The 13,370-nt window shown below is 45.8% G+C and overlaps 1 protein-coding gene across 23 annotated transcripts in view; it reads right to left on the bottom strand.

The window, feature by feature from the left end:
* Nucleotides 1-13,370, bottom strand: part of Tenm2 (teneurin transmembrane protein 2) — a 1,177,215-nt gene that overhangs the window by 234,117 nt on the left and 929,728 nt on the right. For all 23 annotated transcript variants that reach the window (XM_074057721.1, XM_074057728.1, XM_074057729.1 and 20 more), the window contains one exon: nt 7,213-7,451. In XM_074057721.1, coding sequence (XP_073913822.1) covers nt 7,213-7,451 — 239 coding nt within the window. The remainder of the gene's footprint in view (nt 1-7,212; nt 7,452-13,370) is intronic.

The raw sequence follows: 13,370 nt of genomic DNA, 5'->3' as shown, positions 1-13,370 counted from the left end.
CAAATGTCCAACTCAGATCCAATTCTAATCAGTGCTCATTAATTCGACAAATACTTGTCGGTTGCCTATGACAAGACAGGCAGCACTAGTCACTCTGATGGGGACATAATGGCACCAAGTCTCCTGGATTCCTATGGACTGGTCTACAAGTGTGCTCACTAAGACAACAATCACAGCACTTCTGTTTAGTTGAGATCCTACTGTGTGCTCCTACTCATGTTCTACTGATCCTAAGACTCAGATTTCTCCTATTTTCACGAGTGAAATCAGAATGCACCTTATACCTGGCGTTGTCTTACAAGGCCCCTGTGACAGTGAACCTATTCTCATGGTTGTTATAGTACCCTAGGGGGTCTGTGTCTAAATACGTAAAAAAAACCCACAAATGCTATGAAATTGTGTCATTTTTAATTGATGGCCTTTTTCTCCCTTAGGAATGCAAATGATAACACTTCTTATAGTTGACTGAATACTGGATTTGAAGAAAGCTCATGTATCAATCATTTCAGTGAACACCTTGCAGCATCTTTATAAAGTTGGAATTATCCCCATTTTCTGGCTGCGAAGGTAGTGTGCAGAGAGATTACAAAGCAATCCACTGTCACACGGTTTGAATGCAGTTCACAGGTGAGTTCCGCATCTGACCCAGGTTTCTAGACACTCACATTTTCTACAACATCAATCTGCTTGTCTAAAAACCAAGCAATGGCAAAGGACGAGCTTCTGCCATGGTGTTATAGATAAAACTTAGAATAAAACAACACTTAGCGAAAATACATCAGAAATGGCAACCGTTAAAGGAAGTAACATAATGCATAGAAGGAAGACTTAGGAAATGGGGGATTTTGAAGCTACCTGTGGATGCTGAAGGGTCTGTAGACCTGGTTACCACCCTAAGGGGTCAGGTCAGACATACAGTAGGGTTGGGGTGTAGCTCAGTGCCACAGTGCTTGCCTAGCATGTGCAAGGCCCTGGGTGTGATCCCAGCACCACAAAAAATAAAAACAAAACCAAACCAAAAGAATCCTGAAAGCCAAAACCCTCCACAAAGCAACAGCAACAACACAGACAGGATTCCTGGAGAAGTGGACAGCCATGAAGCACTGCGTTATGGGTTCTGGACTGAGGGTTGCTAAAGGACTACTTTCTGCAGAGAGAAAGTCTAGGACCAAGACTTCTGGCTGATAGGAGGTGACACGCTGATGGCCAGGGGACGTGGAGTCCCGGGCAGGCAGTTGATGACATTGTTTCCTTTGCAGTTCGCAGATGCAGGGGTAGAAGCATCTCCTTGTTCCTTAAGATGCTCACACCCAGAAACCACTTCCTCGTTCTCATCCCTACCATCACCCTGGGGTGATCGGAAGCCCTTTGGGTTGTTCAGGTTGCACACATGTGTTTTTAAAGAGGCTTCATCCTTCTCTGAAGCAGAAAGCATCTCTGCTCAATGTCAAGACGACGTACCAGTGTTGTCGTGTGGCTGCCAGGGGATGGAGACCTAGCTGATGAATGACTTAATTTACTCTGTAAATTGATGGGCCCTCTGAAATCGGGTGTACAGCTATGGAATGATAGTCCACTGCCAAAGACTCGGTGCTGGGTGAGCTCTGACAGGGCTCTCCCATCAGGTTAAGAGCATGTTAGCATAACTATTAGATCAAAAGGACTGTTTCTAACATCTGAATGGATAACATCACTAGGTCCCTCACTTATTTGTGGATAGCTTTTTTTAAATTTTGGACCATCTGGGGCCAGGGAGTTCAATGGAAATGTTTTAGATTTCATCACTAGCATTACTGCCCTTTAGACATGGAAGGCAAATCCGAAAGTTGGAATTCATGGAAGAGAGTGAGCTTTGCTATCTCTCTGGACAGCCCAAGGGCAGTGACTTTGAGGGACCAGCTTGTTTCCAAGACTTCGCCCTCACAAACGATGCAAGGCAAGTGTACTGTTCTCAGTATTTTCTGCCATTTTCTTTATGTTTTCGCCAAACCTGCTCTGCTCAGTGAGACAAGAATACACAAAATAGCAGCTGAGAACACAGAATTCATCAGTTTGAGTCTCAACAGATCAATTTTCAAGTGCAGCAACTTTAAACACATGGTAGGCTTTTAGTTTCCATAGAAAATAATCTCTCATTGTTTTCAAAAGAAAGTGAAAGCACCCCAAATTACCACACTTTTAACATCCTGACATGTTGATGGTCGTTCTACACAGATCAAAGTCAGAGTGGCAGAAGACAGAGACTCGAGCAGCTTCCTTAAAACAAAGTATTTCATATTTGGCAGGAATTACCGCAGTGAAAAAAGACAAGGTGACTTTCTAATATATATATGTATTTTAGTTTGGCAGAGAGCTGAAGAGCTAAAAACTAATTTAGGACGACATAAACGCTCTTCGCTCTCTCCCCCTTCCCTTCCCGACCACGTGGGGTGTTTTTGACGGAAGCTTGGAGCAGGCTAAGTATTGTTTGCAACTCAGGGATGATAGACTGGGTCCTGCGTCACGTGGAACCATTGTGTGGACTCATCTCTCAGAATTTCTAGGATGATCTGGATTTTAACAGCAAAGTCACACACTTCTTCGATGTGGGGTACCCAAGAATAACTTCTATGCCTGGAATCTAGTTCTCTGTTAACCTGGGATGAGAGAGCAGTGAGGTCACTCGATGACCCAGCAGTGTTCCCACCTGTTGAGAAATCAACAAAGAAGGCACTGGGCACTGAATAATATTGAAAAATGGGTGATGAGGGTGCAAAGAAGCCTGGGTAGGTGAAGGCAGTGTGCTAAGTTGCTCTGGTTCACCTGGGTTGGAGCAGTGTTTCAGGAAGTCTAGTTGGAAGGTATACGATTGCATTTGTGTGTAACTAGTGAAAAATGTGGCTTGCTTTTCTTACTTTTTGTTTTGGGTCAGAAAAACCAGATACAATTATTCATTACCAAATAGGATGTTGAGGTCAGAAAATATGTCACCCACCCTATTTTCAGTGGACATAGGGCTGGACTCTTGTCAGTCAGAAGACAACTTCCTGAAAGGTACTCTTGGGAAATGAGAGGTAACGGAATCGAGCAAGGATTGACAAATTAAGGCCCGTAGGCCAAATCCAGTTTGCCACCTGGCTTTGTATGGCATATGACTTAGGGAATGGCTTTACATTTTACATGGTTGGAATCAAAAGGAGATTTCATGACACGTGAAAATTACATAAATGTCCATCCAATTCCAGTGGTCTTAATTCAAGTGTCATGGCGCGTGGCCATGATTTGTGATGGCAGATCTGGTAGTCATGACAGAGACTGCTTATCCAGAGAAGCATGAGTATTTACTATCTGGTTCTTTACAGAAAACAGTTTGCTGACCCCTGTAACAGCAGATTTCTGGGAAGGCAGAAACAGGAGGACAAGTAGGAGACAGGGAGCACGTATAGTCCCTATCTATTGTGTTACAAGATGACTCAGAGCCAGACGAGGCAGTGTGACTCTACAATCCCAGCTACTCAGGAGGTGGAGATAGGAGTATCAAGCTCCAAGGCTGGACTAGGAAAAACTGTAAGACCCTTATCTGGCTTGTCTAGCAAGCACAAAGCCCTGAGTTCAATCCCCAGTACCAAAAGAAGGTGACTCTGGGAGGACAGAAACCAAGTACTCTTTCTTGATGCCGAGGACAGGATTGGCTAAGGTGAGTTAATGCTACAAGAAGAGCCATTGAGGTCTCACACAGTGCTTGAGAACTTGACTGACTACAATCTTGAGGGGCAGTCATGAAAACACACTGAGAATCACTAGTCCAGGGAGGCCTGGCCTGGACATGAGAGACCTCAGCTTGGCCTGCAATTAACCAGCCATGTGACTAGCCTCTCTGGGCCCGGGGACTGATGCTTATCAAATGAATGTAACACCTAGCTGCTATTGGCGTGTATGTTGGTTACTGAGTATGCGACTTAAATGGAGTAGTCATAAAAGTTCTGTGAATGGAAATTGTCCTCGTTTGAAGCCATGGATTGGTTCTAACCAGTTGTTATGTATACTACGAAGATAAAAGCATGGTGTATTTGATATAAAACAGGTGAGAATACCCACACTGGTTACTCCAGCTGCCCAGGGAAGAGAGGCAGCTTGCATTCCCCAGCCAATTCAGCTAAGCCAGAATTCTCTAGGAGCTGTTTGGGCCGGGGGCTGGGTGACATGCAAAATGGCATGCTGCTGCCTCATGTGGGTTTCAGAGTATTTTATTCCAGGGTGTTTTATACTGTGAGACTTTGGAAGAGAACATCATAGAAGTTCTCTCACCCAGTTGCAGAGGCAGGGACTGGAGTGGGGGGAGCTTTCCTGAGTGGTGAAGACCTGGGTCTTCCAATTTGCACAAAGCCTGGCATTCTGCTTTCCTACCCACCCACACGCCTGGATGCATGGGAGAATATGTCATGGGCTGACATAATTCCAAATTGCTCACTTCTGGAAAGCCTTCTCTCTGCGGGTTTGAACATGCAAGAAAGATAATTTGACCTATTTGTCACAGTGCTTGGCACTGCCTGTCTGTAGGTGTCCCAGAGCTGGCTGATGCTTCAATTTCAGGACCTGTCCTGTTCTAGTAGAAAGGGGAGCCATGTGTGGACCAGAGTGGACTCAGGCCTTAAAAATGCCACTTGCTTTAAAAAGGGGATTTTGGTTTTTATGCTGTCCGGAGGTTTGCTTTTAGGCAGGTGCAATTCTTGGCTGTTCTCAACAACAATTCGTGTTTGCAATGCACTGCCTTTGCCCCTGCAGCTTCGTAATTAATGATATACTGCTTTTCATCTTCAAAGTGATTTATACACATTAATTAATCCTCACTGCACTTCAGAGTTTCTGAGTGTAAATAACCACCATGCCCCCATGTTGTATGTAGAAAACCAAGACTCAGAAGGCAACGAGTGTGTCAGGGCTAAGGAGAATGGGATCGCTGAGGCCGAGGTCCACACTTAGGGTCCTGACCCTCATCTCGCCATGGACCTGTGGTGGTTCTGGACAGCCGCTCACAGTAGCCTTATAGCTCCACCTTCACCGCCATCGCTGCTGGGTAAATTGGCCTGTTACATCACTCATTTGAGTCATAAACTATTTTTCAATACTCCAGGGTCACAGCATAATCTTACTGACAGCACATATAATGGGATGTGATGGATTATAAACTAATAAGCTATCCTAAGATGATCAGGTCCGGCTGCCAGGAGCCTCCGGCCTGAGGATAAATATGCTTCTTAATCCATCACTTCCAAGTTATACCCGATTAAAACATTGAACTCTCACTATACAGTTTCCCATTTATACACACGGCCTTACGGAAAGCTATTATATTTTAACTATCAAGCTCAATAGATCAGGTGCTCGTCATCTATCTCTCCCCTGCAAGTGGAGTAGGAGGCGCCCTGGGGACGCCATTGGCAGAGGACAGCAGGGCTTCAGCTTCTCTGTCTGGGCTCCCCATGGTGCCTCCTGGCCCAGCAGAACATTAAGCCTGAGAAGGGAGCACACAGAGCCTTTGTGGAGTTTCTGACAGAAGGCCAAACCACCCAAACACGCTACAGGCACATTCAATTAGCTTCCACCGAGCCCCAAACAGCTACCTGGGGAGACAGACAAAACTTCCTCCAACAGTCAAGGGCCTGAGGGGGCCACAGATGTCCTCCTCCCTCCCTCAGTCAATCCATTTCTGTATCCTTCATCAAGAGGGAAGTGAGAAGAAGTGACTTGAAATTAGGGGTGCTTGGGTGTCAGACCCCAGGCCCTACATAGTGCTGAGGCTCAGAGGACAAAGGCTTTTGCAAAGAGCCAGGTAAACATGGCGCCCTTCCCTGGAGTGTCAGCGTTCTCATTTTGGGAGGACATTCCTGTGCATATTTTTCCATATCAAGACAAGCATAGCTACACTGCGAGTGAAAAACATATAGTGATTTTGGCTTATGTTGGTCAGCCTTGGGCGGGGCCCCAGACTTCTAGGGCTGTATCCATACAGCCCTCCGCCATCAGGCAAGCTTAGGTCAAATGGCTAGGGAAGAGAATGCTGGGCCAGTTGCTTCTTTGGCCGGTACTGCGCTGGCTGCCTAGGAAGTGTGGGAGCTGCCACTGCAGAGCGAGAAGGGAGGGCTTCTTGTGGGGAGAAGCAAGGCCAGCCTCGTCTGGGTTGCTTTGTCTTTTCTCCTAAATGGGAGGATTTTAGCATGCATGTTGGGAACTGTTTTGGAGTCAGTCTCTTTTCGCTGGTGTTTTATTGGTTTGCTTTACAACACGGCACAGCCAAACTGGGGAGATCTGTCATAGCCGCCCTGAAACCAAGCCAGAACCATCAAGTGTTTCAAATCGACTTTACCAAACGTCACCGTGGCCTCTGCCTGGGCCAGGAGATCTGCCGTTGGCATGCTCATAGAGCAGCAGTGCTGGGGCTCTTTGTCAGGCCCGGTTGCTGTGAGCAGGCTTTGTGTCCAGCCCAGGATGCTCTTATGTGTGTGGCACCCTGCCCTGAGCACCCAGCATCTGCTGCACCCCGTGGATGTAAACCAACATCCTTGGCATGGGAAAAAAGGTCTTCGGCAGCCTCACCAACCTGCTCCCCGATGTCGCTCACTCAGTCACAGCTGCCATGAGGCGCCAACCTGATTGAGATGGAGTAGCAGGGGTAGGTGAGAGTTAAAGTTCAGGGGACCAAGGCAGAGGAAGTGACAAGGGCAAGGGCAACCGTGTCTGAGCCATGCTCCACCCTCCCAATCCTATTTTTATCACAGCTCCGGAAATAAGCTTGCTAGCTTGGCTCTCTCCCTAGTCAACACGTTCACAGGCAGGCCGACCCTATTCTTCTGTTCAGTTTCTGGCTAAAGTGAACCAATGGTGCATGAATCAGAGCATAGACCTGGTGAAAAGTCAATGACAGGGAAGTCAGGAAGATGACTTGGGTAGGAGGGACGGATTTGCACAAATGACAATTGTCAGCTCATCCCCTTCTTGGGGAGACAGTGAGGATGCTTAATTTTACTTCTGGAAAGTGTCATTTACAGTCACAAAGGAGAAACTCATCAGGTCTAAATGGATTTCAGGAGGGAAAATCACTCCCAGCCATCACTCATTGTGTTTTTATCAGTAGCCAACAAATGAATTGTACAGACAACGGAGCCCCTGCCCCCTCAACACCACTCCTATCTTCTCACCACCGGAATGGCAAACAAGGCTGCCTCCACTTACCTATGAAATACGCCAGCAGGATGGCCAGGAGGAGGGCCGCAGCAATGGCAGACAAGGCGGCGCATTTCCAGCTGCAGTACTTGGACGGCTTCTTCAGCTTGAAGGCCTTCCTGGAGAAGGTGTTCCGGGGCAGCAGGCGGGGCGGTGGGGTGTAAACGGTCCCTGAGGTCAAGGGGTATCCCGGAGAAGAGCTGCTGAACAGGGGAGTGCTTCCGGATGAGGTCTTAAAGAGGAAGTGCCTGCCAGGAAAAGCAGAAGTGTCAGCAAGGCCTTGGGTGCCCAATGAAGGAGTGGTGGCTTTTCCTGTCACTCTCATTCCTGCCCAGTCTAGAGCTAATGAACTTATTTTTACCCCATGGCAGGGAAAAGGGGCAAACACTACAGTTGGTGGTGACATAGATGAATCCCATACATGTGCATCTAGATTTTATCTTCCCCACAATCCTGCCAGGTCCTCAAAGCAACGATGCAAAGAATTACTGTCACTCACTCAAAATGATGACAATGATGGTGATATTAGGTATTATCACATATTATAGACTTGCCACTGAAAAGCATTTGAGATACATTGTCAAAACTATTCACAAACGAAATATTATAATATCCCAATTTAGATTGACAAATCAGGTTGGGAGAAGTGAGGCAACCGTCCAGGGTTTTAAACTCAGAGGTGTCTTCCGATGAAGTCTGTGTTCTTAACTGTTACCCTGAACGGTTCTGTTCTCACCCCGGCCTCCTAATCCTGCTTCCTGTTCAGAGACTGCTTCTCTAGTGATCATGGTTATTTCTTTAGAAACATCTTTGCTGATCACTTGAACACAGTGTCCTTGCTAGCCAGAGCGATGTGTGACAACCATAAGTATAAAGGAACACATAAAAGGGGAACTCATTCAGCGTAGAGAGCTTGCCTAGCATGCACAAAGCCCTGGGTTCCATCCCTAGCACCACAAGAAACCAAAACAAATAAAAAAAAGCACATTACCCCTCCTGGGTGGGGGCATCAGGGGACATAACTCCAAAGACACTCCAAGGACCATCAGTTCTGTAAGGCAGACTACTTTCTTCCACATGCCAAGGGTGAGATTTCAAATTGACTGGCTGTACTTTGTTGAAAGCACTGAGTTGCTTTCTAGGGAATATGTACTGAATTTAAGGCGTGGGCTAAGTGGACTCTGGAGTCTGAGCAGCTCATGGCCAGGGACTGTGTCCTATTGTATACTCTCTTCCCCCTCACATTGCCTGTACCCAGCTCAGAACCCACGAAGCAAGGGAGCCTTTAGCTAATGAATGAAAGGACTCCTCTCGTTATTTTGCAGTTCTGTTTGCTGCAATGCTAAGATTTCAAAGTGTTGACACGGGTATTTCCTTTCTCTTCACATTTTCAGTGGATGCAACTTCACTGACCACTTCACGTCAGTCACCATGCTAAATTGTTCACTTGCAAATATGCTACACATCAACCTCGTGACGTGTGCACTGTTACACTCCAGTTTCACAGATGAGAAAATCAAGCTTATAGTTAGCAAGTAGCATTGTTGGAGCCCAGGCTCTGCTCTGCCTAATTCATTCATCTTAAAAGTTCTTACCATACTGCCTCTACCACATTGCCTTTCCCGGGGGGCTTTAAGGCAATATCACTGTCATTACAAATATCTGTATCTTAGCTATGCCCAGATAAAACCTTGCAAGTATTTTATTTATTTATTTTTCCTTGCAAATATTTCAATCCTTTATAGAGATCAAGTAAGCCATGACTGAGAATCATGGTAGAAAGTGTGGTCAGTGAAATGGTTAACTAGCTAATGTTAAAAGAGATGTTTAGACTTTCTTTGTACCATGCGTATCTCAACGATCTGAATAAAGCCTGGACGTCTGATGCAATAAATAAGGCTCTGGAGTCCTTGCTGTAGCTCTTTTTTAATGCAACTAATTAAAAAGAGTCCTTTGGAAGAGGAGGCCATAGGTGTGGTGCTCAACACAGCATTTCAGAGCAAGACAGACCTGGATTGGAGTCCTGGCAGGGCCATTCATGGACAAGCTAGCTCATGTAAGTTATCTAACCATGCTTTTCAGAGCCTCCATCTCCTCATCTGTAAAATGTGGCAGTAAGAGTACAGGTGCCACCTCTGTGGTTGTGGTGTGGATTATCCAAGCCCAGGCAGGAAAAGCACTTGACCAAGGTGTTTCTCCTAGTAAGTGGTTGGTAGTTTTTATTGCAATTCCTCAGAGTGACATGAATAGGGAGCCTGAGCTGTGCATTTTAATTTAAAGCTTGACAAATGTCGAACACACACCTGAAGAGCTTTCACACTCACTAAATGACAACCCACTGCTTATAACGACACATGGGCCCACACACAGCAGAAAGCTGGGGTGGGGAAGTAGAACTCTGCAACTTGACTTAGAATCCTATCAGGTTTATTGCTTGGCCCATTCTCCATGGGTGGATTCTGAAAAATAAGAAATCAACCAAAAACAAAGGAATTTGAAAACATCACAAGGAGTCATTAGCCAGTATCTAATAAAAATCTATGGCCACCACCTCTCGCTTCACTTTCTCTACCATCCTACCAGTTCCCACGGCCTCAGCCATCATGGCAGGTGATCTGGGCCTCCATTGCTGGACTCTATCCTGACTTTTAGAGCTGGACTCCTTTTGCGAGTCAGACATTGTGTCTTCAGAGATCCACATTACAACCGCACTCAGACTATCTCCTTCACCTCTCAAAGCCACTCCTCCTGTACTTTGGATCTTCCCAGATGTCTGTGAAACTCGCCATCTTCACCTCCTCCTTTCCTCTTACCTTCTCCCACTCAACACATTAAAAGACCACATCAGTTTCATTTCTGGAAGCTTCTCTCACTAACCTCCTCTTTAACTCTCCTGCTCTTCTTCTCCAAGTCACAAATGCCCCTGTGCCCCAGATTACAAATCCCTGATCTTCCTCCAACACTGAAAAGAGGACACCTGTTTCAGTGTGGGGCCAGGCTTCACCAGTCATCACCCAACGATTTACCCACCCCACTAAGCATGTATACCCAGCTCCCAGGCACCTAACACTTCGGCGACGCCAACAGAGGCATCTCAACAAGGCTGGTCATGCCACCATGCCTTCGTGAAGGCCGTGCGAGCCTCTTTTGAGTGACTTTTCTGTCCCTCCACACCCAACCTGCTCCTTTCAGCCATCGACCTGGGGACCTATTTTAACATCCCTTCCACCATGCTGTGTACTCATGAACCTATTCATCCATTTAGGGTGTGTATATCATATACGTGCATACATCACACATTCATACCCCAACCAGAATGTGGGCTCTGGGTACTGGATGCTTGATAGCTCTAATGTCTAAAATTAGTGCCTGGATATCAGTCATCTTTGTGGGCAGAAAAAAAAAAAAACAGGAATATTTTCACAACAGGAGAACAAAGTGATGATTAAGAAGTTGAAACTGGCTTTAACTTTATTTAAAATCCTCTTTCCTTCATAAAGACAAGTAGAAGAAGGAAATAGCTATTGTATCTGACATGGGATTGCTTTAGGAGCTTGGAAAATTATTCTCTCAACGACTCACTCTTTTTCCATTCTTCCTTCTAAAAATGAAGTCATATCTTATGTCACCAGAAACTCTTAACTTTCTGCACCTTCCAAACATGTCCAGTTATAGTGAATATGCCAGACTGCTAGTAGGTACACTTGAAAATGTAAGTTTTGAATGCAGATGTCTTTTGGGTGAAATGTCATGAAGGCTTCAACCTACTCTCAAATGATTCAGCAAAAAGATCTGGATCTTTCTATATATAGATGGACAGAAAAAGCAAATGCACACAAATGATAGCAATTGTTGAGACTCAGTGGTTATTCTTTCACAGTACCATCCTTCCAGCATTTCTAAATGTTTGAAAATTTTCTTCAACGTTGGAAAAAGTGCAAGCCTTGATTCACCCAAGGACTGAAGTCATCCATCGAAGGAAAACATGAATGAAAAACAAAATGAAATGCAACATGAAGCAAGACCCAGGAGGCAGTAGTCTGGTCACATGTGACCAAGGGGACCAGGAAGGGTGAGCTGACTTCTGCTTTCTCCCTGGCCTAGCTATTACAAGAGCTTTCCTCCTCAGAGCCTGCTGTGTGCATTCCCAGGAATCATTTCTGATGTCCCAGCTGGGCTTCCCAGCAGTGGGTCATGGAAGTAGCTCAGCTCAGGACTCAGGCATCAGCAAAAATGTGTAGTTTCCAAATGCACTTGACATTTTTCAAGTACAACTCAATTGCGCTCAGAATTGGCCACTTGTGCCTCAGAAAGGAAAGGCAAATGAGGGGCCCCAAAGTGCTGTCCTTGGAGTTTGCCAACACTTGAAGCGAGAGAAAACCAGCCCTTGATGTCTGGCAAAAAATAAAAGAGGAGCCTGAAGCTTCTTCCTCTCCATGTGGGGATCAGGGCTTACATCCCAGCACGCAGAAGTCCTTGGGGCACAGATGTGATGCAGAATGGAACAGTAGGCAAAGAGAGGACCGATACCCTGTGTGCTCAGCTCCAGACCCCGGGTCCCAGTGATTTCTTAAGGATATGCTAATGGAGCTCTGCATGGTGTACATGCCTGTAATCCCAACACTTGGGAGGCTGAAGCATGGGGATTTTAAATTTAAATTCAGATTTGGCTACATAGCAAGGCCCTGTCTCAAAAAAACAAGCACGAAACAAAACAAAATTAAAAGAAAAGAATGAAAGAAGGAAGGAAGGAAATAAAGAAGAAAAGAGAAAAAGAAGAAAGAGGACGCAGCAATTCTTGCTATCACTTTTCCTCAAGTGAAAACGAGAACATTTAGTAAGAAGTGAGTGAGCAGATATAACAGCCTATGAACCACTTTCTCACGAGCCTCATGTCACAGCAAGGCCACGGATTTGAGGCAGAATCTAAGTAAACCAAGCTTTGGGTTCAAATTGGCTTAAAAATTGAGGGCACACTTTTTTTTTTTTTTGATTAAATAAGCAGGAAGATTTGAAAAGCAAGTGCCACAAGTGACAAACCCAGGCACGGCATCCACCAAGAAAGACCCTGACAATTTAAAAGTGTGAATTTTTATTTTACTTCGTGAGGCACAGGACCTCAACACATCCTTAGAGGAAGACCAAGAACTGGTGGTTGCTGATTTGAGAGGTTGACAAGGGATTTCTTTTCCTTCTTCTTCTTTTTCCTCAGTCAAACCCAAGTCAACTCAGTCACTAACCTCGAACTCAACCAAAGCAAGGAACAAACAAAAACACAAAATCTTTCAACACAAAGTGAGACCCTGAGAGGCGTCCTTATTTCTCATGTGGTTGGCCTCATTTCCAGGGGGATCCCAGCGTGGTGGCAAAACAGAAATGGACGTACTACACAAATAACTGCACCCCACAACGCCAAGGCCAAGGCGTCCTTTCCGCTTTCCTCCCTCCCTCTCTCTTTCTCACTCTGTGCCCTACTCTCTCAGCACCACGGGCCACTTGGCCAGCCAGGATAGTCACGACCACCAGTGCAGACGTGTGGTTCCTGTGGCTCAAAGTCAACTGTGGCAATCCTGCTTCTAGAAACACCGCCAACGCCCAGAATGATGTCACAGGTGCCCCCGGCACAAGAAAGCAGCTCTGGTTTCAGGCAGAACAGGTATTGTCTTTTGTTCTACCAGGAAAGCTGACCTCCCCAGTAAATAAACTCGTGGGTATTCAGAGATGGGAATATCAGCCCACAGGTCATTAATACCTAAGATGTTCTTAACATCATACGTACAGTGGCTGGAATTAGACAAGAAAAAAAAAAACCAAACAAACAGAGAAAGGATGAAGACAGAAACCTGCCAGGAACAGGTACATGGTGATCAGGGAGGGAGCCCTTAGCTGGGGAGAGGTTAAACCACTGTTCTGCTTTCTGGTACCATGGTCACACCCTCCAATGTCAGAAGCAGGTAGTGTTTAGGGAAAATGTGATGTGAGGTCCCTGAGAGACAGAGACAGACATGTAGACATGGGGAGAGAGAAGAGAGAAGGAGGGGGAGAGAGAAAGAAGAAGGAAGAAGGAAGAAGGAAGAAGACGACAGCGGGATGAGAAGGAAAAGCAAGGCTGGGCACAGTAGCTCATCCCTGTAATTCTAGCTACTTGGAAGACTGAGATCAGGAGG

The sequence above is a fragment of the Castor canadensis genome, chromosome 16 (assembly GCF_047511655.1).
Source record: "Castor canadensis chromosome 16, mCasCan1.hap1v2, whole genome shotgun sequence".
NCBI lineage: Eukaryota > Metazoa > Chordata > Mammalia > Rodentia > Castoridae > Castor > Castor canadensis.
Note: the sequence above shows the minus strand (reverse complement) of the source record. Positions and strands in the feature narration are given on the sequence as shown.